The sequence below is a fragment of the Copadichromis virginalis genome, linkage group LG9, assembly GCF_057382275.1.
Source record: "Copadichromis virginalis isolate Kocher_CV1m ecotype Utaka linkage group LG9, C_Virginalis_male_GT1.1, whole genome shotgun sequence".
Taxonomy (NCBI): Eukaryota; Metazoa; Chordata; class Actinopteri; order Cichliformes; family Cichlidae; genus Copadichromis; species Copadichromis virginalis.
Window position 1 is genome coordinate 10,499,864 of NC_140626.1, and position 25,784 is coordinate 10,525,647.

At 42.5% G+C, this 25,784-nt stretch overlaps 5 protein-coding genes and 1 long non-coding RNA gene across 12 annotated transcripts; 2 read left to right on the forward strand and 4 right to left on the reverse strand.

The window, feature by feature from the left end:
- The first annotated feature begins 1,002 nt into the window (after positions 1-1,002).
- On the forward strand, positions 1,003-20,677 carry LOC146701300 (uncharacterized). The gene is made up of 7 exons (XM_085467723.1): positions 1,003-1,159; positions 1,267-1,379; positions 3,180-3,361; positions 11,114-11,270; positions 11,406-12,951; positions 17,719-19,001; positions 19,127-20,677. Exons 1-5 carry the CDS (start codon positions 1,111-1,113, stop codon positions 11,538-11,540), a joined length of 636 nt encoding a protein of 211 aa, XP_085323849.1. The 5' UTR covers positions 1,003-1,110; the 3' UTR covers positions 11,541-12,951; positions 17,719-19,001; positions 19,127-20,677.
- LOC146701301 (uncharacterized) lies at positions 3,368-10,910 on the forward strand. 2 transcript variants are annotated; one of them, XR_014922171.1, is made up of 6 exons: positions 3,368-3,515; positions 3,616-3,737; positions 3,831-3,983; positions 8,164-8,375; positions 10,722-10,744; positions 10,848-10,910. It is a non-coding gene; the product is annotated as an uncharacterized LOC146701301 (long non-coding RNA). The 2 variants fall into 2 exon arrangements; XR_014922170.1 differs by having other exon boundaries at positions 8,164-10,744.
- On the reverse strand, positions 6,084-9,828 carry LOC146701302 (serine/threonine-protein kinase pim-1-like). The gene is made up of 9 exons (XM_085467642.1): positions 9,766-9,828; positions 9,120-9,362; positions 8,833-8,985; positions 8,617-8,711; positions 8,432-8,479; positions 8,110-8,328; positions 6,914-7,094; positions 6,657-6,827; positions 6,084-6,567 (listed from the first exon to the last, which is right to left on the reverse strand). The coding sequence occupies exons 1-9, from the start codon at positions 9,824-9,826 to the stop codon at positions 6,476-6,478; spliced, it is 1,263 nt and encodes a 420-aa protein (XP_085323768.1). The 5' UTR covers positions 9,827-9,828; the 3' UTR covers positions 6,084-6,475.
- Positions 12,361-13,719, reverse strand: LOC146701303 (leukocyte elastase inhibitor-like). Its single transcript, XM_085467702.1, has 5 exons — positions 13,660-13,719; positions 13,202-13,279; positions 12,967-13,056; positions 12,715-12,895; positions 12,361-12,587 (listed from the first exon to the last, which is right to left on the reverse strand). The coding sequence occupies exons 2-5, from the start codon at positions 13,256-13,258 to the stop codon at positions 12,361-12,363; spliced, it is 555 nt and encodes a 184-aa protein (XP_085323828.1). The 5' UTR covers positions 13,259-13,279; positions 13,660-13,719.
- On the reverse strand, positions 18,619-19,431 carry LOC146701304 (kinesin-like protein KIF1B). Its single transcript, XM_085467714.1, has 4 exons — positions 19,374-19,431; positions 19,134-19,279; positions 18,774-18,955; positions 18,619-18,681 (listed from the first exon to the last, which is right to left on the reverse strand). The coding sequence occupies exons 1-4, from the start codon at positions 19,393-19,395 to the stop codon at positions 18,666-18,668; spliced, it is 366 nt and encodes a 121-aa protein (XP_085323840.1). The 5' UTR covers positions 19,396-19,431; the 3' UTR covers positions 18,619-18,665.
- LOC146701305 (leucine-rich repeat-containing protein 31-like) lies at positions 20,264-24,975 on the reverse strand. Of its 6 annotated transcripts, none has more exons than XR_014922161.1 (8): positions 24,814-24,975; positions 24,449-24,544; positions 23,583-23,685; positions 23,336-23,440; positions 23,093-23,257; positions 22,791-22,946; positions 21,754-22,517; positions 20,264-20,994 (listed from the first exon to the last, which is right to left on the reverse strand). XR_014922161.1 is itself a non-coding variant. In XM_085467668.1 (8 exons), exons 2-7 carry the CDS (start codon positions 24,464-24,466, stop codon positions 22,060-22,062), a joined length of 1,005 nt encoding a protein of 334 aa, XP_085323794.1. In that variant the 5' UTR covers positions 24,467-24,544; positions 24,814-24,975; the 3' UTR covers positions 20,264-21,901; positions 22,040-22,059. The 6 variants fall into 6 exon arrangements, 5 of the variants coding, with proteins under 5 accessions (XP_085323794.1, XP_085323793.1, XP_085323796.1 ...); XM_085467668.1 differs by having other exon boundaries at positions 20,264-21,901; positions 22,040-22,517; XM_085467667.1 differs by having other exon boundaries at positions 20,264-22,517.
- Positions 24,976-25,784: the final 809 nt, after the last annotated feature.

Consider the following 25,784-nt stretch of genomic DNA (forward strand, 5'->3'; position numbering starts at 1 on the left):
TGTTGGAAACTGAGCTGGGCCGCGCTATGAATTCTGGGACACAGCTGCTGCTTCTTCTTCTTCTTCTTCTTCTTCTTCTTCGGGGTTTAACGGCAGCTGGCATCCTTGTACATGCAGTGCTGCCATCTTCTGTTTCAGTCCGTTATTACACTCTTAAATCCTGCTACTTATTCCTGCGTCTTTTGGGATCTTACAAAGCTTCAAACGACGCGTCGACTATTAAATCAGTCGTCGACGATTTTGATAGTCGACGTAATCGTGACTAGTCGACAAATCGTGGCAGCCCTAGACACAACACAGACACAAAAGGAAATCTTCTACATTGTTTTGCTGTTCACACAAGTTCTAATGCTACCCTTTGTTTCTGGAAGGAGACGATTTTCTGTCCAGTATTAAAGTTCAAAGAACAGGGTATCCGTCTCCAGTGGGCTGCTAAACAAGTTTACCAGAAAAATCAGACCCACGGTCATGTTGTGTCACTTTGAGTGATTAGTCAGCAGCAATAACAGGGAATGACAAACTGACAGACTTTGGATATAAAACAAACAATTTAAACATTTAGAAGTTAAACATCTTCTCGGATTCCTTTTGCTGCACATGTCTATGTATGTATTTGCTGTACAGTGTCATTTGTTTGGAACATTAATCTTGATGTATACATAAACATTTGATTTAAAAAACGTGTTTAAAAATGAACACTGACACAATTAAACACAACACTGGTGCACGGTGACTGCAAACAGAAGCAGCTGCTTGTATCCTCCTGTGGATACAAACCAGCAAGAACTCATCAGATCTCTGTCACTTACCATTAATGAAGTTTGGCTTTTATTAATAAACAGAGAGCACGGATATCTATGGAAGAAATATAGTATCATCAGAATTCAAGTATTTTTAGACATTGAATTTATGACACTGAATTTTTATCCTCCAAATTTCCCTGCAAAAATATTCACCTGCAAAAATTCACCTGCAAAAATTCACCTGAAAAAAATTCACCTGCAAAAATTCAACTGCAAAAGTGATGAACTTTAATGACCCAAGCCAGAGCAATCAGCACCAGATCGAGTCGAGTGGCTCTCAGCCAATTAAATTACGCTGTTTGATCACATGACACCGTTAGCCAGCAGTGTGTCTCCTAAAAGAGAGCTGTTTAAAGGTGAGTGATTAAGTTTTTCTCCTAAATAGAGATCATTACAGAACGCCTAGTCCTACTTAAAATCCCATTTATTATTATTATTTTTTTTATCATCTACTCGAACTAAGGAAAACGTTTGACTAACTCAAAGACAATTTCCACGCCTCCCCTGCCTGACTGCAGAGGCAGTTTTGAATTTAGGAGCGCCAAGATGGCAGCGGCAAACCCTGGCGGCTCTCCGGTGAGTGTATATATATATATTTTTTTTTTATCTTCAAGTTTGTCTTTTGAAACCTTAATTTTATTTAAATCCGTTGCTCACGTATAAAGTACACAGACGGGGTCTTTGCTCAACTCGTCTGAGGCCTGTCTCACTAAGCGCTACATGCTAGCATCCTGCTAACCGAGCTACCCTTTACATGCTGTGCTTTAGAAAATAGGATACTCGTTAAAAAAAAATACTCCGCAGATATCCGGTTGTTCAGTCTGACGTCACTAGCCGTGTCTGGGTCTAAACTCCGCTGCAGGTCCATATATCAAACGATCACTGTGGCATTACTGAGAGTTGAAAAACTGTCTAAAGTCTTTCATCTTTAATAAAATGATCAGCGTTCTGCTCTACCAGGTGTAACAATTGAGTTTAACATCCAGGCATCCATGAAAACGGAATTTATGACATTTAATGGAGTTAGAAGTTAGCAGGGAGTTAGCTCGCTAGCTTCTATCTAAATACAATATAGCATGTCCTGACTGCTGGGTTTTGGAAACAAATTAAAACATACAGCTCTGTTATCACTTCCAGCATAAATGAAGACAGAAAACTAAACAGCAGTGACGTTTGTAGGGTTACTGAAGTTGGGCTAGCTGGTATATAATGATGTGCTACGTGACCGCTAGCGACATAGCTATGTTAGCATAATATAAACAAGCTAACTTTTTTTTCCACTCGATAAAAGTTAACGTGAGTGTTCTCGGTGGTCAGAAACAAATGTAATCGCATGGCAGGATGCTGTAAAAGGACCAAACTTCAGCCAGGAGAACAACTGAGATAATCCATCCACAATACGAGGTTAGTCATTCATATACTGCTGCATGGGCTGGGCTGTAGTTACATCGTAAGGTTTTAAAAACTGAGCTTAAATAAATGATTAGCGGTAATAAAAGCCGAGGGAGGTCAACAGGGATCACTGACTGTTTTAGGAGCTTTTTGAGATCAAATAGAAGAAAATACATAACATTAAACATGTTAACAACACAAAAGCCATATTAAACGCAGACTACTTTAGACCCGGAAGTAGGATTCGTCGCGTCATCACTGAACAACCGGATAGATAGATAGACGAACACTGCAAATATAATGTTGGAAACGAGAACGGCCTTTAGTGAAGGGGTAAAATACACCATGAATAAAGCCATAGAGTGAATGGCTGCCATGGTTGCAGAACAGCCTGATTTAATGACAAGAATGGGGAAGAGTGAGGTGAAGTGAACCACAGCCACAAAACACGGTCAGACAAGGCGGCAAAAGGGCAGTGATCTGTCCGTCAGTATGAAGTTGGTGTGTGCTTTGGTGAACAAAAACTCCAGACTGGTAGCAGGAAGATGGGAGACTCGTGTTTCACTGGAATAGTGGTGAATTAAAACATCCTTTGTTGGGGACATTTCGGTGTAAATGCATCCATACAGGCAAGACAGAGGCAGACCAGACAGTGAAGAAAACAAGGCAAACATTAGAAATATAAAAACGGAAATATAGGATGAGTCGGGGATGAGTTCCTGCCCCAAGTGGAGGAGTTCAAGTATCTCGGGGTCTTGTTCGCGAGTGATGGGAGAAGGGAGCCGGAGATCGACAGACGGATTGGGGCTGCAGCTGCAGTAATGCGGACGCTGCACCGGTCCGTCGTGGTGAAGAGGGAGCTGAGTGTAAAAGCGAAGCTCTCAATTTACCGGTCGATCTACGTCCCTACCCTCACCTATGGCCTTTACATGACTAACGTCCCCTCTTCTCCCTACCTCACATTAGCCCCCATCTTTCTTCCAGGTGGAAAAGACCCGTCACCTTCTGGGAGTGGCGGCTCCCGTGGGAACAGCTCCCACCACCAAGTCCCTGAGTGAGTCTCTGTCCCCCAGCGTGAGCTCCAGCACTCTGTCCACGTCCACCTCCGCCTCCTCGCAGATCTCCAGCACCACCTTTGAAAGCGTGAGAAGGAGCTGGCCACCAAGGTGAGAAAAACGTGGGCTTAGTGGGCGTTCTTGTTGCTGCCTTCTTCCTTCTCTGCTCGGTCTTGTTCCTGTTGTGTTGTAGTGCCTGCGCCTTCTGACACACACCTTCAATACTGAATACAAGCAGCTGGTGAACAGCATCAGTGACTGCAAGGTGAGAAATAATACAAAGAAATAAAAAAATAGCCTTTCTGTGTCACATCAGGGAGTTCCTATATTGACGTCTACCTCATCCTGCTGTTGTTTCACTTCAGCTTTCTCTCATCTCACCGATCGGACGTGATCCATCCGTGACGAGCTTCAGCAGTGCCACCCTCACCCCTTCCTCTACCTGCCCCTCTCTCTCGGACTCGCGCTGTGGCTCCATGGGCCAGAAGTAAACATATTTTTAGGAACATTGACCTCGATCTGCAAACGGTTATTGACAGGTTATCCATTTGATTCTAACTTGGTGTGATTTGTGTTAAAGGACCCCTGAGAACAGCTCACGTGCCTCCAGTCCCTCCTGCTCAGACTGTGAAAACTTCCCGATGGTTCCCACTCTGGAGACCTCCTACCTTGCGCGGGCTGCAAAGAACGAGTTCCTGAACTTGGTGCCTGATATTGAAGAAATGCGACCAGGGTGAGTAATGCCATATTAACCCAAATACTGTCACTATGACATGTGTCTCACAGACCAAATGTAAGTCGACACTCATGTTCTCTAGTTCAAGCGGAAATGATGTGGATCGATTCAAATTCCTGAGCCTGGATGATTTCAGCTGGAAACAAACCAACTCTGCTTCTTCCTCAGATAATTCAATTCAATTTTATTTATATAGCGCCAAATCACAACAAAAGTCGCCTCAAGGCGCTTCATAGATACAGAGAAAAACCCAACAATCATATGACCCCCTATGAGCAAGCACTTTGGCGACAGTGGGAAGGAAAAACTCCCTTTTAACAGGAAGAAACCTCCAGCAGAACCAGGCTCAGGGAGGGGCGGGACCATCTTCTGCGACCGGTTGGGGTGAGAGAAGGAAGATGGGATAAAGACATGCTGTGGAAGAGAGACAGAGGTTAATAACAGATATGATTCAATGCAGAGAGGTCTATTAATACATAGTGAGTGAGAAAGGTGACTGGAAAGGAAAAACTCAATGCATCATGGGAATCCCCGGCAGCCTACGTCTATTGCAGCATAACTAAGGGAGGATTCAGGGTCACCTGGTCCAGCCCTAACTATATGCTTTAGCAAAAAGGAAAGTTTTAAGCCTAATCTTAAAAGTAGAGATAGTGTCTGTCTCCTGAATCCAAACTGGAAGCTGGTTCCACAGAAGAGGGGCCTGAAAACTGAAGGCTCTCCCTCCCATTCTACTTTTAAATACTCTAGGAACAACAAGTAGGCCTGCAGAGCGAGAGCGAAGTGCTCTAATAGGGTGATATGGTACTACAAGGTCATTAAGATAAGATGGGGCCTGATTATTTAAGACCTTGTATGTGAGGAGCAGGATTTTGAATTCAATTCTGGATTTAACAGGAGAAATCTGCTCTCTCTTTCTAGTCCCTGTCAGGACTCTTGCTGCAGCATTTTGGATTAGCTGAAGGCTTTTCAGTGAGTTTTTTGGACATCCTGATAATAATGAATTACAGTCGTCCAGCCTGGAAGTAATAAATGGTAAATGCCCTGTATTTATATAGCGCTTTACTAGTCCCTAAGGACCCCAAAGCGCTTTACATATCCAGTCATCCACCCATTCACACACACATTCACACAATAAATGCATGAACTAGTTTTTCAGCGTCACTCTGAGACAGGATATTTCTAATTTTAGAGATGTTGCGCAAATGGAAGAACGCAGTCTTACATATTTGTTTAATATGTGCGTTGAAGGACATGTCCTGGTCAAAAATGACTCCAAGGTTCCTCACAGCGTTACTGGAAGCCAAGGTAATGCCATCCAGAGTAAGAATCTGGTTAGATACCATATTTCTAAACTTTTCAGGGACGAGTACAATAACCTCAGTTTGATCTGAATTAAGAAGCAGAAAGTTAGCGGCCATCCAGGTCTTTAAGTCTTTAAGACATTCCTGCAGTGTAACTCATTGGTGTGTGTTATCTGGCTTCATGGACAGATAGAGCTGGGTGTCATCTGCATAGCAGTGAAAATTTATGCTATGTCTTCTAATGATGCTGCCTAGGGGAAACATGTATAATGTAAACAGAATTGGTCCTAGCACTGAACCCTGTGGAACTCCATAATTAACCTCAGTGTGTGAAGAGGACTCTCCATTTACATGCACAAATTGGAGTCTATTAGATAGATATGTCACAAACCAAACTGTACACTGGTAAACTGTTACAATAAAAAAGACCGTAATTTTCTTTACTCTTCTTTATTTATGTAACTTTTGTTTTCACTGGCAATTTAGTATTAGGTTAGGACAAAAAACAAATTAGGAAGGTTAAAGACAGAACATTACTAGATTGTGGTTTTAATTAAAATGTAGCCTTTGACAATGCTGAACACATGAGAAGCTACTTTAAGGCATATCACCCAATTTGTAATATTGCTAAACATTTCTTAAGGCAGACGAGTCATGCTGGCTGGGTCAGTGTCATTTTTGTTGTAATTGATGTCTGGTTTGTTCTGTTCCCTAGTGATGGGTAGGGATGGGTACCAGTATCCGGTGTTCTGACATAATCCTTGAAATAGTAATAACACAGTATCCTCAGCAAAGATGAATTAAACAAGTTTTATTTTAATGGAAGTTTACTTCAAGTCTTCAGATTTTTACTGTCTTTTATTTGATTACTTTAAAGTATATGATTACATTAGAGTAATTAAATAAAGACAGTTTTGATGGAGCTCCTGAGCCAGCCCAAGCTCTCTATGAAGACGAGGAAAAACTCCCCTGGGGGGGCCAGACTGACGGGAAGAAACCTCGGGAAAGCCCATTCAAAGAGAGATCCCCTTTCCTGGGATGGCTGGGGGGGGTTACAGGAATTCCAAAACACTGAAATTTAAAGTGGGCCAATTAAAAAAAATTATTTCCTGAAAAAAAGGTAATTCATACATCACACATAAATGATAACGTCTGAATTGTGTGTGTTTGTGTGTGTGTGTGATAGGCTTATCTCAGCCAAGTGTGATGCTGTAGCTCCTCCAGCGTCGGCCGCGTCTCCGGGACTTTGGTTAAACACGCGTCCAAGAAATCCCGGCAGTCTGGAAAGAAAGGAAAGAGAAAAAACATGAAGATGATAGTTCCAGTGGTCCAAGCCATCAGTCAGTCTTGAAGTGTGACGTTTTCTTACTTTTGGACAGATGTCTTTTGAATTTCAGGCGCTTTTTGAGGAAGCTCGTGGTGTTAAAGTCCCCGGCATGAAGCGCTTCGTACAGAACCACTCCCATTTGCCATACCGTGGTGGGTCCACACCTGTAGCAACTGCGCCCGTACCACTCGGGAGGGGAGTAAATTTCTGTACCTAATAAACAGACACAATTGCAATTTCTTCTAAAACAAAAGGCGAAAATTGTGACATCTGTGAAGAGCAAGAGCAGAATATGTTACCATAGAAGACGCGGTACTGCGACTGCTCCTTAACAAAGCAGCTCAGTCCAAAGTCGATGATACGAACACGCGGTACATCTGAGCCGGTCTCAATTAGAATGTTCTCACTCTTGATGTCCCGGTGAAAGATGTGTTTATCCTCCAGGTGCTTCGCAGCATCAACCAGCTGCTTCAGAATGACCTGGAAATAGAGCAGGGCGATATGACCAAAAATATTTATCACGATATACATTTGAAAAGTTGTGATAACGATATAACTGACGATATAACTGACACTAGACAAAATACTTTACAACGCCACAACTTTATTAGTGCAAAAAACCCCATAAATGTATTTTCACTTAAACAAGCAGCTGTTTTTTTATGTGCATTAAAGTTATATAAAAATGTAACAGTGCAAATGCAAATTCCTCGCTGACAGTTTAACCAAAAGGCATTTCCAGTGGAAATTGGCCGACATATCCTCAGCATAACCATGTAAAATATCCACAAAGCTTAAAAAGAGGTTATACACACACAATACGGTAATATCACGTTGAGGTGCAGTACGTATCACTCCGCGAGGCGCCTGCCTACGATAGCCGTAATGCTCCGACAATCCATCGAGCGGTGCGGCTTTGTAGCTTAGCAAAGTCGCCGTGTACATAAAATCGTTTTGAGGTCAGTAAACACAACCAGAATTCATACATAAGGCACACGGGATTATAAGGGGCACTGTCGAGTTTCAGAAAAATCAAAGGATTGATTTTAAGTGTGCCGTATTTTCCAAACAACACGGTAATAACGGCGGCCCGCTAGCATGCGCTACCAAAAATCGTGCTTTGTTGTGTATCTGACGGACGAAAGCTAAACCAGTTCCACACCACTAAAGTTGCAGCATTTTTACAAACCAGTTCTGGTTCATCCGTTTCATTCAACGATCCACTTTTGCTCTTCTCTTTCTGCGTCACCGCCATCTGCGTATGTAAACATAGGCACTGCGCATGCGCGTTTTACCTATTCTAGCGCGATATTTCATTTTCCTATCGTTGCCCAAAATTACACCGGTATTACCGTGAATGGTATGATATAGCCCAGCCCTACCTGGAAACGATGAAAAAGACAATAATCAATCAATGGGTTAATGTTTCTCTAATACTCTGTGCTTTGATTGAATGATGTACAGTCTAAGACTCTTCTAAGGCAAGTCAACTTGCCTTGGCCTTGTCCTCTGGCAAAAATCCTCCATTTTCTTCTATGTATTTATCCAGGTCCACAGCGGGGACAGGTCTCTCCATCACCAGGATCAGCTCTCTGCCAAAGTCAAACCACTCCAACAGAGACACTGGGGCTGATGTTTCCACTGATCCATCTGCTTCAGCTGCAAGCTTCAGCATGATGGCAACTTCCACTGACACATTCTTCCCGTTATCATCCTGAAATATTTCAACAAAGTGGATGATGAGGCACAGACGTTCCACAGGTGAACGCTGCATGCAATCCACTAATGTAAAAACAATTCAAGTCTTGCACATTTACCTTCACTTTGCAGTACACTTTCCCCTTTGGGATGTGTTTGATGGCCACCTAAAAGACACAGGGCATTGATGAGCATTTCCTCAGTATGACATCATTAAAGGTGTAAAACAGCATACATCTCAGCTTACGATATTATCCCTTATCTGCATTACTGCCTGTCTTACTACCACCATCTGAACACTTACTGGTAAATGATCCTTTATGCGGTAGCCAGCAAACACTGCTCCACAGCCTCCTTCTCCAAGCCGGTGCTCCTCCACGTATCTTGCTTGGAAGTCACCTAAACAGACAAACACAAATTGGGTTTTACTACAGCTGTCACACAAATTACTCTCTGCTGTACCCTAAATGTTCATTTTGCTCTTCACCTGAATATAAAAGCTAAGCTGCTTGCTACTTACGTTTCTGTTCAGCCACTGACTTTTTGGCAACGGTTTTGGTTTTGTCCTGGTCCACGTTCTTTTTCTTAGGTGGGTCCCTGGTGTCTCCCGCAGCTTTCCTTTTGCCAGCCTTTTTGTTTTTACTGCAGCTCTCTGAAATCTCTATGCTGCAGTCTGCAGATGTGGAAAACACCAAAAGCACATCAGCTTATTAGATAATAGACACAAATATCTCCCAAACACTAATATCTTCAAACTAGCAACCAGATGTACACTTAATCTACCCCTCACTCAACTAATTAGCCTACCTTTACCAGTGTCCAACCAGGAAGATGCCTGCCCCTTGTCACCGCTCACATGCTCAAGAAGTTTACGCTTTTTTGCTGTATTGGTTGTCCCCGCTTCATCTTGTTGGACCTTTCGCTTGACTCCCCCGACCACATGAGCATCTGAGCTGGTGGAAGGACCAGCCTGCTCAGTGACCCTCCTTCTTTTTATGGGGGTCGTTTTTTCAGGACTGGCCTTTCTTTTAGCCATCCTGCTCTTACAATCTATAAACAACAACAACACATTAGTGAAAAAGAGCGCTCGACATCAGGACTAGAAGGATTTTGATGTCATTGAATTTTAAATTAGTATTGCTTACAATATAATAACAAGTTTATCCTTTTGATAAAAAACACACCAACACCATACTAGGTCTACTAAGTCTAGATACTGATGACACTTGTTGCTCTGTTTTCACTGCTCAGTCCAAGAATAAACTTGTCACATTATTTTACCAAAAGACAAAGTGCCCCAGTAACCTTTCTTTGATTAGACATGTTGCACTCAGGTTAGTTTCAATCAAAACCAGGATTTAAATCCTCTAAAAATGAATCATTTTATACACAGAGCCTCAACATTGTTAGAAATGTACATTCTGTTATTTAGGGGATTTTATTTTTTACTTACTTTGATCTCCTGGATCTTTCTTATCTGCCTCAGTCGTAACTTTTCTTGTTTCCTTTTTCATCTTAATTTTTAAAATAGAAAATGTCACCTTAATGAGTGAATAGTCCTTCAAATGTCTGGATGCTTGACTTTTCTAACTAAGCTGTATAAGTCAGTTCTGTAAGTGAGCTTTAAAAGTAAACTCCGGAGTCTATGGCAACACAACATTAGAACCTTGCCTTTTAGTGACATCACTAAAAGGCAGTGTCCCAAGTAGTTTAAAGAAAAACACTCTGGCATTTCATATAATTCAGTAATTTCACATTAAACTTTCTTTCATTATCCTTTCATTATTTGTTTAAAGACTTGATGTGTGGATGCTACTATGAAGACTTCTAGTTGAGCAAACACTAATAAACACTGACTAGTTTATCTGAGATAAAATATAACACTTTTTTATTAAGTCAGTGTTAACTCTGTTTTTTTCTGTTAGGATCATTCAATAGTATCAGAAGAGAAAAGAAAAGTATGTTTTGTTTTGTTTTTTTTCTTCAAGATCTGTTCACATGTACTTAGCAAGAGTGAGTACACAGCGTTAAAAAATGGTACTTAGTGTAGTGAGGAAGGCGAAAAGCAAAGCGAGCATATGAAGGTAATATTGAAGAAGGCGCAGTTTTGAAGTGGTGAAAGGCAAAGGCATGAGTGCAAGCGTAATAAAAGGTAATAGGAGAGATGTCGAGCAGGCGGAGGACTTGGCTGGAGCAGGAAAAGGCAAAAGGGGAAACGCGAGTGCACGTCTGAAACTTCTTCACTGTCAGTGAATCCTAATTCTTAAGACTAACTAAGAAGAATAAATCTATGTATGAATGTCGTTTTGAGCACATCTCCTCTTTCTACTGATCAATTCTTCCACCTAGTGGATAGATGATAGTATTGCAGCTTGTCTCGTCACCTGTTGTGTGTTTTGTGTGCTCCAGAACCTGCGTCCTGTTGGAGTACTGTACGTAAAACACACAAACACTGGAGTGAACACAGCTGCTGAACATCTCTATATTCATAACTTCTTCCTGTTATCTCATATCTGTCTCCCTTCATCTGTGTAGGAACGGTGTACAGATGTATGATTATGTCACTCCTGCTCCTCCACCTAACACCTCCACTCCAAACTAAGTTTGCTCTGCTGCTTTGGTTCACTGATCTGCAAGTATCTGTCATTTGTTTGCAGATGTCTGCAGGAATTATTGTAATGATCCATTAATGGTGCCTGATTTCATTCAGTTTTACAGCTTGTCTCGTGTTTTTGAACTGCTTCCCTCACAGTTGTACACAGTGCTAACATGTGCTCTTACTCTGTGTTTTATTCCTGAAGAAAAAGAAAGTGCCCAGCCCAGCAGGATGAAGATGGGCCATACGTCAAGAAGCCTCCAAATGCCTTCATGCTCTATCTCAAAGAGCAGAGGCCAAAGGTCATTGCTGAACTCAACATCCCTGGAAATGCAGCCGTAAATGCAGTGGTGGGACAGAGAGTAAGTGTGTAACTCTGCATACATTTATGCATCTGTTAATGTTGTCTGCTCATGTTTTTGCATGTGTCCCAGCTGTCCTGTAGTTATGTGTAGTAGCAGTGCTCACAGTGTGTTCTTATGATCTTCTGTCCACAGTGGAAGTCGCTTTCAAACGACCAGAAAGCCAGATATTTCAAGCAGGCTGAAACAGAAAGACAGAATCATGCCAAAGAGCATCCAGCCTGGTCGACCAAAGAAAACTATGTATGTCCAACAATAATTTCATTATAGACGATTGGACTGATTTCAATTGAATTAAACTGTTACTCCTGTTATTTCAACATCTGTCTTTGTGTAAATAAATGAAAAAACAAACAAAAGATGCTTCTGTCATAAGTTACAGCAGGATGAAACAACCTTCATGTAGTTCTTGTTTTTAACACTGCAAACCTTCTTTAGTTCTTTTGTTTCCTTTCATATTCAGCACACATCTGTCAGTGTCCACTAACTGTCAGGGAAAAGCCAGATAAAAACACTGTGGGGTCTTTTGGGACACGTGCTCGTTGGGTTTACTCATAGATATCAGAAATGATCTGTTCTGTATTCAAAGGATACACGAAGGACGTTTGTATTAAATGCAATATAGCGACTGATCATATGCTGCTTTCTTTGGGGGCTTTTCACCAACATGTTACACAAATCCAGTTTCTAACTGAAAAGAAAATCCTTCACCATTTTCTAATCAAATTCCCTGGTTTCCCATGTCAGAGATGTCATGGCTGAAAGGATCATCGCATATTGAGCTCAAAGCTAAACTCTTGTGTAGGGCCTCTTTCCATGTTGCACCATTCATTTTAAAAAAGTCCTGGTAACAAGAGACAGAGGTGACTTGATGTATTACAGTTACTTCCCAATTTACAGAAATGATGTGACTTCTGACATTTTCCTAGCAGGAAATGTGCTACTGTGGGACACTGAAAGAATAAACAGCAAGGCACGTTTTGTTTTAATAACTTTTCTTTACTTCATTTGTATGAACTAGGTTTACCTTACAAAATCTTATACTGTATATAATGTTTTATGTTTAATTCATGTCAATGTCAGCTCGTGTTTACTCGGGTGAGCAGTACCGGCCCACAAAGAGAATGCTCTTGGTGGGTTTATGTCGGATGAAGAAGATGAAGTGATGGTCGGCAACAAACTCAGCGGGAATCGTTATAGAGTGGACTTCCATGTCAACCCCAGTGGCAGCAGCAGCCTCAGCTCCTTCTTCATTTACATCCACGAAAGCCTTGTGGACAACTTTGGACACTATCAGGTCATTTGCTGGAGACATTCCTAGTAGATGAAGAGCCCAGAAATCAGTTGTGTTTTATTCTTTACCAGATGATGTTTTGCAGTTTTTGTGCTCTCAATATAACTGTATAATTGATTCAGTGTGTCTCATTGGTGCAATATTTCTCACCAGAGAAGTCTCTCTTGTAGATGTCAAAAGCGTTCTCCATTCCCATGTTGGTCAGGATTTTCTCCAAGTCATACTTCTCCTCCATCTTAAATCGAGGGAGCTTGACATCAACCTCGTTGGGGCTCATCATGTCTGGGCGAGTCCAGTCCACAAAGTTCTGATAGGTCAGCTCCTTCTCCAGCTGTGTGGATACAGTGTCACTAGCTTGTCTGATTGAAACTGGACATTAAAGTACTGGTAAGTGCATCTTACCTTTTCCAAGCCTGTGGTATCATCTTCTATGTCATTAGGCAGGAATATGAGCATGCTGAGGTCATTTCCTTTATACGGCATCTCAAGAATCTGTCCAGAAACATTGTTTTTATTTATTACTCCATCAAAGATGATCTGACTTCCTAATCTAGAAATTTAGGCTGATATTTGTAAAAGACAAGTTTTAGATCATGCTGGTGAAATCCTGTAATAAGCTGAAAGTGATGGATGTTACCTTGCAGTTGGCCTCAGGAATGGTCGCAAAAGGAAATTTACTTTTCTGCTGCATCATCTTCACCGGCTTAGTGTCGTTCTGAAAAATAGGGGAGACAAGAGAAATGTTTTTTGTGTTTAGTCTCAAAATGATCTCAAAAAGTTCTGTCATGGTTTTATTCCAGCCATTGAGTGGATTTGGATGTAGAGCACACGTCACAACACAATTTGTTCTTGTTAGCCGAAGTTTGTGTTGTGCTGTTGTTTGAGATTTATTTGAGAACTTATTGGATATTACATGAATAATAAACTGCATTGCATAACTGCATAAAGTTGGAAAGTGATCGTCCTAAAAGCACGATTTTATCCCCTCAGAGCTCCAGGCTTTATGTTCTCATTCAGCAAAGTCCACAGCTCGTTTGTAGTATGACAGATCAAAGTATAACTGCACCATCCTATGCTGCCTTTCTGCACTGTTACCTTGTTCAGTCGAAAATGCACATCAGCAGTCTTCTCCTCCTTAAACTGCGTGTTCCAGCTGCCCTTGAAGTAAATGGCATTCACGAGAACCAGCTTCGTCAGGCTACCCACTGCATCCTGGCTTAGCAAGTCCTTGATTTTATCTGGTAAAAAGAATTTATGAAAACTATTAACTATTACCAAAGATGCACTAGTTACTGTACAACATCTTCAGCTATAAAATCAGAAAACAGGGCAACAGCAAGATGGTTTTTATTTTAAAAAAAGGGGAAAAAGCTTTATGATCAGTATAACAGGGAACAAAAAACAAAAATTCAAGCGTAGGCTTGAAGCCACTGAGGTGGTTGTTAGCGGGGGTGACGCGATGCTTCTGGTATGCATGAATTAATTAAACAGTCCAATAACTCCAGCAGTACTTATCTTGTCCTTTTTGGTCTTTGTTCCAAACATTTTAAGATAAAAGCGCAGCGGTCACAAACGTTTTGCCTTCTTATGATTAACAACACACCTGACGCTGATTACGTGCGTCCACCTTAAATACCTTACATAAACCTACCATACAGGAACTTAAAAAGGTGGAATCCTCAGTGGTGCTTGGTGCCACACCCTCAGGGACTTTAATGTTATATAAAAACACTGACAGCTCAATATCTACCTCAGTCACTCTCCCTGATCCAGCTGAGTCACCAATAGGAAAAATCTGCTTTTCACAGGAACTTGGTAACAGCAATAAGAGAATACGTAGTTTATTCCAAGAAGATATCGTCTCTCTCCCATATATAACATCTTATTGGAACCGATATGTTCCAGATATCAAGTGGAAGACAGTCTGGATGGTCCCCCATAAATATTTGATTGTAAATAAGGTGAAAGAAGTCTCATTTAAAATTCTACATAAATGTTATCCAGCCAGTCACTACATGGTCAAATTTAAAAGGGACATAAATACTAATTGTACTTTCTGTGGGGATCATCCAGAAACTGTGACGCATCTTTTTTGGTACTGTTCTTTTACACAGAGATTCTGGAAGGAATTTAGCAGGTTTGTTATTGTCCATATTTTAAGGGAGTTTTCTTTACGATGGGAAAATGTTTTATTCTGTTTGTTTAAGTTCCCCAAGAAGTATGAGAAATTTTTTTTATGATGAATTTGTTCATACTTTTAGCTACATTTTTTATCCATAAATGTAAGTTTACTAACAAAACACCATATTTCTGTCATTATTTTAAGGATGTGGAAATGTACATACAATCAATATCAGACTCCACCAACACAAAGGCTCTCAAAACAATACATGTATGTGTATTCTTATAATTGTTACCTTTTTCTTTTACTCTTGGCTTTTTGTGTTCATGTTCTGTTGTTTTGTATACTTCATCTGTTCGTATGTTGTATACTCATTGTTTGTTAAATAAAGTTTAAAAAAAAAAGAAAAAACTTAAAAAGGTTACCTCTAGCGGCAACATGAGGTATCAACCCAAAAATGGCTCCTACAAAAATAATGGGATTAAGATTGTCTCATTTCCAGCAGGTGGCACCACAGTCCTATAACCCTCATAGAAAGTCCTTGTATCCTATTATTATAGATGGTAGATTTATAAATGGCCTGTATTTGTATCGCGCTTTTATAAAAACAATGAATGAATTTCCTGCTGCACTTAAGATAATATAAAGATATAGAATCAATAGCAGCCAATCCTAAATGGGCCTGAAAAATAAAAATATGTTAAAGACACAAGTGATCAAAGTAGAAGTACCCATCACATAATATAATAAGAATAGAAGAATTGGCCTGCTATTTACAGCAACATACTGCTGTGATGGTTTTATTAATAGCATGAAACCAAACAGTAAAACCCAGAGATAATGCTGCTTAATACTGAATAGAAATTAGACTGGAAGAACTGGAAACAGAAAATAATGTGGACGGTGGACAATCCGGTAATAATGTCTCAACTGAACACAACACAACTGATCCCCAAGGATTTACAGTGGAGATCATTTAAAGTTACATTATGCTTACCTTGTGTCTGCTTCTCCACCCAGCTGTTGATGTGGACCCTGGCCTCCTCTGCATTTCCTTTGAAGTCCACAGACTCGAGCTCAGCGTTGTAATGCTTTTTGGTGCCTTTTAAAAATTCCTGGAATTGTGAAAATAAGTCACTCGAAACAGATTCAACAAACTACGGAGACTTCAATCAAGTTCAGTCACTGTGTTAAAACATTTTCAGTCCTTTGGATGCAGTTGAAGCTTGAACTAACCAGTCAGCCTTTGTCTAATAAAAGATTAAAGCAAATAGCTTGTTGGATGCCAATTTAAGTAGCCAGCATAGAAAAATACACAGATTGTGGGTAAGCTGGTTTGTAACGTTTCGGTTCAGATGGCAGCAGTTTTTGCTGACAAATGTAAGTTTTAGTATTTCTAAGTATTAATAAATTACTGTTTTACTTCTTTATATATTTCTTTATACTATTTGCAAATATTTTAAAAGTTTAATCTGCTGTGATGACTGGAACACAAAGGAGAGAAATGGTGCCTTGTCTCTTGTTATGAACTGTAAATAGCTAAGTGCTTAGAGCAGCTGGTCCTAGCACACTTCAAATCCTGTCTCCCCCCCACCCTGGACCCCCACCAATTTGCATACCGCCAGAACAGGAGCACAGAGGATGCAGTCTCCATCGCACTGCACTCTGTCCTCTCACACCTGGACAACAACAACACCTACGCCAGAATGCTGTTTATAGACTTCAGTTCAGCATTCAATACAATCCACCCCTCACAACTCATCGGGAAACTGACAGACCTGGGCATCAGTTCCCTCATCTGCAAATGGTTACTGGACTTCCTGACCAACCGCCCCCAACATGTCCGGCTGGATAACCGCTGCTCATCTACCATCACAATGAACACCGGTGTACCACAAGGTTGTGTGATGAGCCCTTTCCTCTACTCCCTCTTCACCCACGACTGCAGACCTGCTGATGGTTCCAACACCATCATTAAGTTTGCAGATGACACCACGGTGATTGGCCTCATCAGTGACAACGATGAGGCCGCCTACAGGGAGGAGGTGGATCGTCTGGCTGAGTGGTGCGACACAAACAACCTGCTGCTTAACACCGAGAAGACCAAGGAGCTCATCGTGGACTACAGGAGGAATGCTGACCCACATCCACCCATCCACATTAAGGGGACGGCTGTGGAGCGTGTGAGCAGCTTCAAGTTCCTGGGAGTCCACATCTCCGAGGATCTCACCTGGACGACCAACTGCTCCAAGCTGGCCAAGAAGGCTCACCAGCGCCTCTTCTTCTTGAGGACTCTGAGGAAGAACCACCTGTCCTCAGACATCCTGGTGAACTTCTATCGCTGCACCATCGAGAGCATCCTGACCAACTGTATAACAGTCTGGTACGGGAACTGCTCTGCCTCGGACCGGAAGGCGTTGCAGAGGGTCGTGAAAACTGCCCAGCGCATCGCCGGAGCACCACTTCCTGCCATAAAGGACATCTACAGGAAGCGGTGTCTGAAAAGGGCTGGGAAAATCATCAAAGACCCCAGTCACCCATCACATGGACTCTTCACCCTCCTGCCCTCTGGGAGGCGCCACAGGAGCCTCCGGACTAAGACCACCAGGTACCGGAACAGCTACTTCCCCACAGCTGTCAGACTCCTGAACTCTGCCTCCTGACATCTGACCCACGTTAAACTCATGCACTGAACATACACACCCCCACAATGGACAACTGTACCCTCAAACACACAATAATAACATGGAGTGAACCACCACTCACAACCACTAGCACTTTATATAGCCTCTGTAGAAACTATCTACACCCTCACTTATCTTAACTGCACTACTGTATAGCTCTGTGTAAATAATCATTCTGTACATTCAATAATCTTTAATCCTACAACTGTTTACAACTTGCATAGTTGCCGGGGATTCCCATGATGCATTGAGTTTTTCCTTTCCAGTCACCTTTCTCACTCACTATGCATTAATAGACCTCTCTGCATTGAATCATATCTGTTATTAACCTCTGTCTCTCTTCCACAGCATGTCTTTATCCTGTTTTCCTTCTCTCACCCCAACTGGTCGCAGCAGATGGTCCCGCCCCTCCCTGAGCCTGGTTCTGCTGGAGGTTTCTTCCTGTTAAAGGGGAGTTTTTACTTCCCACTGTCGCCAAAGTGCTTGCTCATAGGGGGTCATATGATTGTTGGGTTTTTCTCTGTATCTATGAAGCGCCTTGAGGCGACTTTTGTTGTGATTTGGCGCTATATAAATAAAATTGAATTGAATTGAATTATCTGAAGAAGAAGCAGAGTTGGTTTGTTTCCAGCTGAAATCATCCAGGCTCAGGAATTTGAATCGATCCACATCATTTCTGCTTGAACTAGAGAACATGAGTGTCGACTTACATTTGGTCTGTGAGACACATGTCATAGTGACAGTATTTGGGTTAATATGGCATTACTCACCCTGGTCGCATTTCTTCAATATCAGGCACCAAGTTCAGGAACTCGTTCTTTTGCAGCCTGCGCAAGGTAGGAGGTCTCCAGAGTGGGAACCATCGGGAAGTTTTCACAGTCTGAGCAGGAGGGACTGGAGGCACGTGAGCTGTTCTCAGGGGTCCTTTAACACAAATCACACCAAGTTAGAATCAAATAGATAACCTGTCAATAACCGTTTGCAGATCGAGGTCAATGTTCCTAAAAATATGTTTACTTCTGGCCCATGGAGCCACAGCGCGAGTCCGAGAGAGAGGGGCAGGTAGAGGAAGGGGTGAGGGTGGCACTGCTGAAGCTCGTCACGGATGGATCACGTCCGATCGGTGAGATGAGAGAAAGCTGAAGTGAAACAACAGCAGGATGAGGTAGACGTCAATATAGGAACTCCCTGATGTGACACAGAAAGGCTATTTTTTTATTTCTTTGTATTATTTCTCACCTTGCAGTCACTGATGCTGTTCACCAGCTGCTTGTATTCAGTATTGAAGGTGTGTGTCAGAAGGCGCAGGCACTACAACACAACAGGAACAAGACCGATCAGCTCCGAGCAGAGAAGGAAGAAGGCAGCAACAAGAACGCCCACTAAGCCCACGTTTTTCTCACCTTGGTGGCCAGCTCCTTCTCACGCTTTCAAAGGTGGTGCTGGAGATCTGCGAGGAGACGGAGGTGGATGTGGACAGAGTGCCGGAGCTCACGCTGGGGGACAGAGACTCACTCAGGGACTTGGTGGTGGGAGCTGTTCCCACGGGAGCCGCCTCTCCCAGAAGGTGACGGGTCTTTTCCACCTGGACGAAAGATGGGGGCGAATGTGAGGTGGGGAGAAGAGGGGAGGTTAGTCATGTAAAGTCTGTACTCTAAGAAAAAACTTTTTAGAATAGCACTTTGGTCTTTGAGCTGAAAAGTCATTTTTCCCTCTACGATATTAAACAGATTTATTTCTTTATGAATCTTTTAAGGCCCCACCTCCTGCAGCTGCTCCATCTTCTCCAGCTCCCACTGGTGCTCTAGGATGAGGCTATCTCCTCTGGGCCTCCAGCCGGCCAGGTTCTCCTCTCCACGCACATAAGCCACTGATGTGTCCAGGACCTTCCTCCTCCTCCTCTGCATCCCTGCTCAGGACATGAGCCCTCATTAGGATGAAGCTCTCCACAGAATTATGATAAAACAGCTGCCGTTCTTTAAACATGTTTCATGGCCGCTCACCTGAGCTTCCAGTGTCAGACATCTTACACAAGCTCAGCTCGTAGATCCCAGTCACTCGGTTGTTATAATGAAGCAGAAGTTTTGAACAAGGAAACTTTGTAACGAAATGCCAACGACCGCCTGTCTGTTTTCAGGGCTGTATTTGAAGCCATGCTCCAATCAGGCAAAGTTTTAAGTGTTGCACATTTCGATGGGTTTCTTTCAGCTGACATAGTTTCCATTTGGGTCATGTGGTGTTAGATACCCCAGCGTGTGGTCATAGGGTGAAGAGCCCGGACGATTAGTGGGATTTTAGGTGTGGTGTAAAAATGACGCTGCAACTTTAAAAACGTTGTTGCTTTAAGGATTAACGTACAACCATACTTGGGCTGAGTTTGACACTGGTTCTCTTCAGTAATTAAAATAGCTTTAACACATGATAAGATCAAATGTCAGCTACACTGTGACAGTCGAGGGGCCACACTCAGATATATTTATTCGCTTGTTCTCTTTGTGTGATAAGAGTTTCCATCTGAATTTAACCCCTGTGTGGGGCTGATCTTTCATTTCATTTTATTTCAAGCTCAGATTCTTTGCCTTTGGCACATTTTCTGTGACGAGACTTCAAACCATTCCCACCGTCCTTATTAATCAACATGGTGAAGTGATTCTTCGCAAGGTGATGGGATAGGAAGAGTTTCAGAAAATGAGGCCTTTTGTCTTTATTGGAGAGGTCAGTGCAGACAGGACGGATGGGGGGAAGGCGAGGGGGGAATGACACACAGGAAACGGTGTTGGTCAGACCCAAAGACAGGCGTGGGCAGTGAGGACTCTCACCTTCAGACTCACTGTCTAATCAGTCTGACAGTGAGTCTGAAGACAGAGCAACCCAACACACGTTACTATGTTCATCATCATCATCATTGTTTATTTATATAGCACTTTAAAAACACACAAGGCTGACCAAACTGCTGAACAATAGAAACATAATAGATACCATAAGAATAATAAATACGATACAATAATAAACATAGCGAAAAACAATAAAATACAAGTCAGTCAACCACTGAGTCAAAAGCCAGTGAATAAAAATGCTTTTTCAATCTGGATTTAAAAACCAGCACTGATGTCGATTGCCTAATGTGAAGAGGAAGATTATTCCAAAGCTTAGGAGCCACGATAGAGAACGCTCGGTCTCCTCTCAGTTTCAGCCGTGATTTGGGGACTGAGAGCAACAGCTGCTCAGCTGACCGGAGCGAACGAGTGGGGACATAGGGCTTCAGCAGGTGCCAGACCATTTAAAGATTTAAAAACCAATAAAAGAACTTGAAAATGAATCCTAAATTCAATTGGAAGCCAGTGCAGGGAGGCCAAGAGTGATGTTATCACTAAGCAGGACATTAAATCAAATTAATGAGACACCAAAACAAGAGCTGGAGCCCAAGACAGCCATGAAGTCACAGTGTACACAAATACACAAGAAACACAGAAACCAGCTGGGTGGATGTGGCTCGGGAACCTTCTGTTACCTTGAACGTCGGTGTTTTGAACGCTGGCTGCTCCAGTCTGCTTGTATTTGTCCAAGATTTCCCCTCATATCTTGGTTATGGTTATTTTTTCTTTTATTAAACTGATCACACTCCTGTTCATGAATAGAAAAAAACCCCATCAGTGTATTTTCACTTAAACAAGCAGCTGTTTTTTTTGCATTAAAGTTATATAAAAATGTAACAGTGCAAATTCCTCGCTGACAGTTTAACCAAAAGGCATTTCCAGTGGAAAGTAGCCGACATATCCTCAGCATAACCATGTATAATATCCACAAAACCTGAGAAGGTTGGAGAGAAGGTAGGCGAACTCTGCTGGGATCTGCGTTTAACAAAGTGTCTAAAGACGAAACAAAGAAATCTTTCTGTAAATGTTCAGATGCACAGACTGGACTGAAAAAGAGTGAAAAAGCAGCTAACGTCCAAAAATAAGAAAACTTTGAAAGAACTCCAAAAAAACCTGGAGAACTTTTGCTCAAAAAACAGTTTTGTTTTTTTTAAATTACAAGGCAATCTGACAAAATGTCATCAAATGAGACTCAAGACTTCTGCAGGTCTCTGCCATGACTCAATTTTTTTTTCTTAACGGCAGAAACAATTGTTCCTTTTTTACTTTGTTTCTATTTTCTCTTCTTGTTTTTATCTGTTGAACAACAAACAACATTCATGCTGATTCACATAATATCCTGTCTCTAATCTCTGGGATTTCCTCGTAGCTCTTTGATGCAAAGAACATCCATCAAACGCTCCAGCTTGTGCTCAACATCATCGTGAACGGTGAAGGTACTCTGACGAGAAAATACTCAGTCGACCTTTTGGTTGATTTGTTAAAGAACCCCAAAATAGCTGATTACCTAACAAGGTATGCAGATAATTCACAGCTCTTTTCCTGAATAGCTGCTTTAAAACTCTGCTGAAAGCCTTTGTCCATTTCCAGGTATCCCCACTTCTCGGCATGTGTGTCTCAAGTGTTAGGACTGCTGCATTGGAAAGACCCAGACCCTGCAGCCAAGGTGAGAGACGACAAATATGATAACCCACACCAGCTGTGCTTAACTCTGTAAGTTCCCAGTATTCCCTGAAACCATCACGTGTGACACAGTTTACATCAGACGTGATGCAGCTGACGTCAACACTAACCTTCTTGTGGTAACAGAGACTTAAAAAAATAATAATAAAGCAACAAAGTGGGTCGCTCTTTGACAGTAAATTCCAGTGCGGTCCGCTCCAATCTCCTCAGGCTGACTCTCTTCTAGGCTCTCCTGACTGTTCCCTTTACATGCTGATGATGTGTCTTGTAAATCTGGATCCCTTTCCAGCAGGACGCTCCTCTTTTTCAGACAGTACCTGAGCTGCTCTCTCTCCTGACAGTCAGCTGTCCACCTCTGCATGGCCAGTCGAGCCAGCGCCGGCATTTGAGGCAGAGCTCGGAGCAGAGCGGGCAGCCAGGCTGAGCACGGAGCAGAGGTTGAAGGTCGCAAACTGACATCCACGTCTTCCAGAGAGCCCAGACCTCCTGCTGCAAACAGACTGCACCAACCGTTGTCTCCCACCAAGCTGTTGTAGGACAGATCCAGTGCACGGAGTGAGGAGAGACAGCCCCGTCTGCACACGGCAGCTGCACAGAGGAAGAGGACCCATTGATAACTGATCACTTTATGCCTGTTCACTTTACTGTTTTGTTCACAATGTTTCTGATGGAGACAAAAATAACACCGAATAGTTTCATTGTTTTGTTTTATACGACAGCTACAGATGCTGGCAGCATGAAATAAATGAAAGAAATATCAATTTCCTTCAGGCTTTACTTGTCTTAATATACATTTATGCAGCCTAATGATCCACTACAGACCAAAAAAGAAAAAGTATAATGTCATTGTGTGTTAGTTACCCAGATGTTGCATGTCATCAGTGGTGAGCTCGCAGCTGCAAAGACGGAGCTCGCTGACGACTGATGGCTGCAGAGCATCCAGCAGGAGCGCCAAGTGACCGCCAACCACTTTACACCAGGAAATATCCACCGTGCGCAGATAGGACACCGCCAGGGCTGATGCATAAACACAAAGTTTTCACCATTTCAGGCTAGAGGGTGGAAGAGGTATTCAGGGAGAATGACTTGAAGGAAAACTTCTATAAATAAACAAGTGTGTGTGTGTGTGTGTGTGTGTGTGTGTGTGTGTGTGTGTGTGTTACCCAGAGCAGTGAAGGACTCGTTGCTCATGTAGCAGCTGTTGAATGGCAGCCTCCTCATTTGTGTCGCAGGGAGGGCGGAGACCAGCAGGTGGACCACACCTCCCACTTCCTTATTGGATGACACATCAAGCTCGGTCAGTGCAGTGAGAGAGGGCAGCACCTGGACTGAAAAACAACGAGTCACATGACTGCTGCAGCGAGCATGCGATTAGTGTCCGGCGTGTGAGATTGGTAGCAACTGACTCAGAGCCTCTAGATCATCTCGCGTGAGGCAACACAGGTGGAGGTCGAGTCTCTCCAGGTGTGTGACGTGAGCCAGGTGAAAGGTGAGGCGGCTCAGTCCACCAGCTAGAAGCAGCTTTACAGTATATTAATCAGAACAATGCTGCTCTCTAATGTATCTTGGTAAAGCGCAGAAAAATCTAATGTTTTATATGATACAGTGTGATTTCAGTAACATATCATAATGGAGGCTTCAGCAAGTACTTACGAAGGAAATCTTTCCTCTGCTCTTCAGTTAGTTCATCAAATACCTCCCAAAACATCTGTATGGTGGGGTGGCGGTCATGATATCTCCAACCATAACTTGTGTTCTGAAAACAGTGAAAATGACTGTTATAATCATAGAGTTTGTAAGGTCAGGCATACACTATGTTGCCAAAAGTATTCCCTAACACATCCAAATCATTCAATTAATGTGTTCCAATCACTTCCATGGACACAGGTGTATTAAATCAAGCACCTAGGCATGCAGACTACTTCTACAAACATGTGTGAAAGGACGAGTCGCTCTCAGGAACTGAATGAATTCCAGCATGGTAATGTGATAGGATGCACCAGTGCAACAAGTCCAGTCATGAAATTTCCTCGCTATTAAATATTCCATAGTCAGCTGTTAGTGATATTATAACAAAGTGGAAGTAATTGGAAATGACAGCGAGTCAGCTGATGCTAAGGCTCATAGTGCACTTAAGTCACCAATATCTGCAGTCTGCTGTTGTTACAGATGTCCAAACTTCATTGGTTTCCATGGCTGAGCAGCTGCATCCCAGCCTTACACTGACAAACACAATGCAAAGCGTCAGATGGAGTGATTTAAGCATCTCAACACTGGACTCTAAAGCAGTGGAGATGTGTTTACTGGAGTGACGAATCACACTTCTCTGACTGGCAATCCGATGGATGTGTCAGGGTTTGGTGGTTGCCAGAAGTACTTGTCTGACTGCACTGTGCCAAGTGTAAAGTGTGGGCATGTGTGCACATGGCTGGGCACCAGTGCACAATACAAGGTCCATAAAGACATGGATGAGTGAGTTTGGTGTAGAAGAACTGGACTAGCCTGCACAGAGTCCTGACCTCAACCTGATAGAACATCTTTGGGATGAATTAGAGCAGCAACTGTGAGCCAGGCCTTCTCCTCCAACGTCAGTGTCTGACACCATAAATGCACCTCTGGAAGAATAGTCAAAAAATTCCCATAAACACACCTAAACCTTGTGGAAAGCTTTCCCAGAAGAGTGGAAGCAGTTATAGCTGCGAAGGGTGGGCTGACTATTATATTATACTATCATACAAAAGTCTGGATTAAGACTGAGATGTGACTCAAGGTCATATTTGTGTTAAAGCAGCCGACTGAATGCTTTTGACAGTATGCAGTACACAGTTATTGTGCTACAGGACAGCTGTGAAACTACAGCCTGTGTCTGTTTGGCTGACTCTACCTGTTTGAACTTTTCCCAGTCATGCACGTCCTGGCCGACCAGCACTCCCTGCAGCTCCTCTGGTCGAAACAGCCTCACCAAATCCTGCTCACACACCAGGAAGAAGCCTCGCTTGAACTCCTGGAACAGATTCTCCACTGATGTGTTGAAGGCATGATTCACATAGGCCTCCACAAACTCCTTCCTGTTTAGGAGGGAAAATGTTAAATTAGCAAACATTTCACAGAGACAAAGGTGCTGCAGATGAACCTCACAAACACTTCATGTTTTATATTTACCTCATATTAAGACCTACTAAGGACCTGATTGTTTTTAATTATGTCCTGATACATAAAACCTGAGAGCTCACATAACTGCATATGCTCAGAATAGACAGCACACATGGATACAAATTACTGCCTTGCAGCAGCAATCTTCAGACCATCACTATGAGCTCCATACAAGGTTACACTGTTCCTGTTATTAACAGCAGGGGGCACTATCAGCCACAGACTGGGAGCCAGATATGCTCTGCTGGTGCCTCATTGTTACAGAGGAAAGACTCTATAGTGAGAAACAGCTGAGGGGGAAACACTGATCTGGAAACGTCTGAGTGTTACAGAGGATATACATAGCACTGTGGTTCAGTGTCACACAATCACAAACAAATACAGCAAAGTACTAAAAAGGGTGTTGCCTCCAAAGATTGCTTTTACTGGTTTGGAGCTTAGGAGGCTTAATAACAACAGGCATGAATGAAGACAGATCAGAACAGCTGTTTGATCACAGCATCCAGTACCAACACAATCATCCACACTCAAGAGCCTGTTGGCTTCAGAGTCAGCAGCTGAATGTCTAAAATATCAAATGTCATTTTTGGTCCATCAGCTACAGCATGAACTGCTTAAAGTGAGAAGCAGCCTGAAGCCCGACAGATTCATCTTTCCAGACTGAAAATATCTCAGAGTGAACCGAGTGGTGCGTTTTCAGGG

Bases quoted from the DNA above. Each gene is read 5' to 3' on its own strand.
- LOC146701305 (XM_085467668.1), bottom strand. The intron at 23,258-23,335 runs GTCAGTTGCTAC...GTTGTTTTTCAG, and splicing joins AGATGATCTAGAGGCTCTGA to TCCAGGTGCTGCCCTCTCTC. The intron at 22,518-22,790 runs GTAACTAACACA...TCCTCTGTGCAG, and splicing joins TGATGACATGCAACATCTGG to CTGCCGTGTGCAGACGGGGC.
- LOC146701304 (XM_085467714.1), bottom strand. From the start codon at position 19,395: ATGTCTGACACTGGAAGCTCAG. The intron at 19,280-19,373 runs GTGAGCGGCCAT...TGTCCTGAGCAG, and splicing joins GTCTGACACTGGAAGCTCAG to GGATGCAGAGGAGGAGGAGG. The intron at 18,956-19,133 runs GTGGGGCCTTAA...TCTTTCGTCCAG, and splicing joins AGATGGAGCAGCTGCAGGAG to GTGGAAAAGACCCGTCACCT.
- LOC146701302 (XM_085467642.1), bottom strand. From the start codon at position 9,826: ATGAAAAAGGAAACAAGAAAAGTTACGACTGAGGCAGATAAGAAAGAT. The intron at 8,712-8,832 runs GTAAGTAGCAAG...TTGTCTGTTTAG, and splicing joins GTCAGTGGCTGAACAGAAAC to GTGACTTCCAAGCAAGATAC. The intron at 7,095-8,109 runs GCAAGTTGACTT...CTCTATTTCCAG, and splicing joins TGCCAGAGGACAAGGCCAAG to GTCATTCTGAAGCAGCTGGT.
- LOC146701300 (XM_085467723.1), top strand. From the start codon at position 1,111: ATGACACCGTTAGCCAGCAGTGTGTCTCCTAAAAGAGAGCTGTTTAAA. The intron at 1,380-3,179 runs GTGAGTGTATAT...TCTTTCTTCCAG, and splicing joins CAAACCCTGGCGGCTCTCCG to GTGGAAAAGACCCGTCACCT. The intron at 3,362-11,113 runs GTGAGAAAAACG...TTATTCCTGAAG, and splicing joins AGAAGGAGCTGGCCACCAAG to AAAAAGAAAGTGCCCAGCCC.
- LOC146701303 (XM_085467702.1), bottom strand. From the start codon at position 13,258: ATGATGCAGCAGAAAAGTAAATTTCCTTTTGCGACCATTCCTGAGGCC. The intron at 13,057-13,201 runs GTAACATCCATC...GTTTCTGGACAG, and splicing joins TTCCTGAGGCCAACTGCAAG to ATTCTTGAGATGCCGTATAA. The intron at 12,896-12,966 runs GTAAGATGCACT...GTATCCACACAG, and splicing joins ATACCACAGGCTTGGAAAAG to CTGGAGAAGGAGCTGACCTA.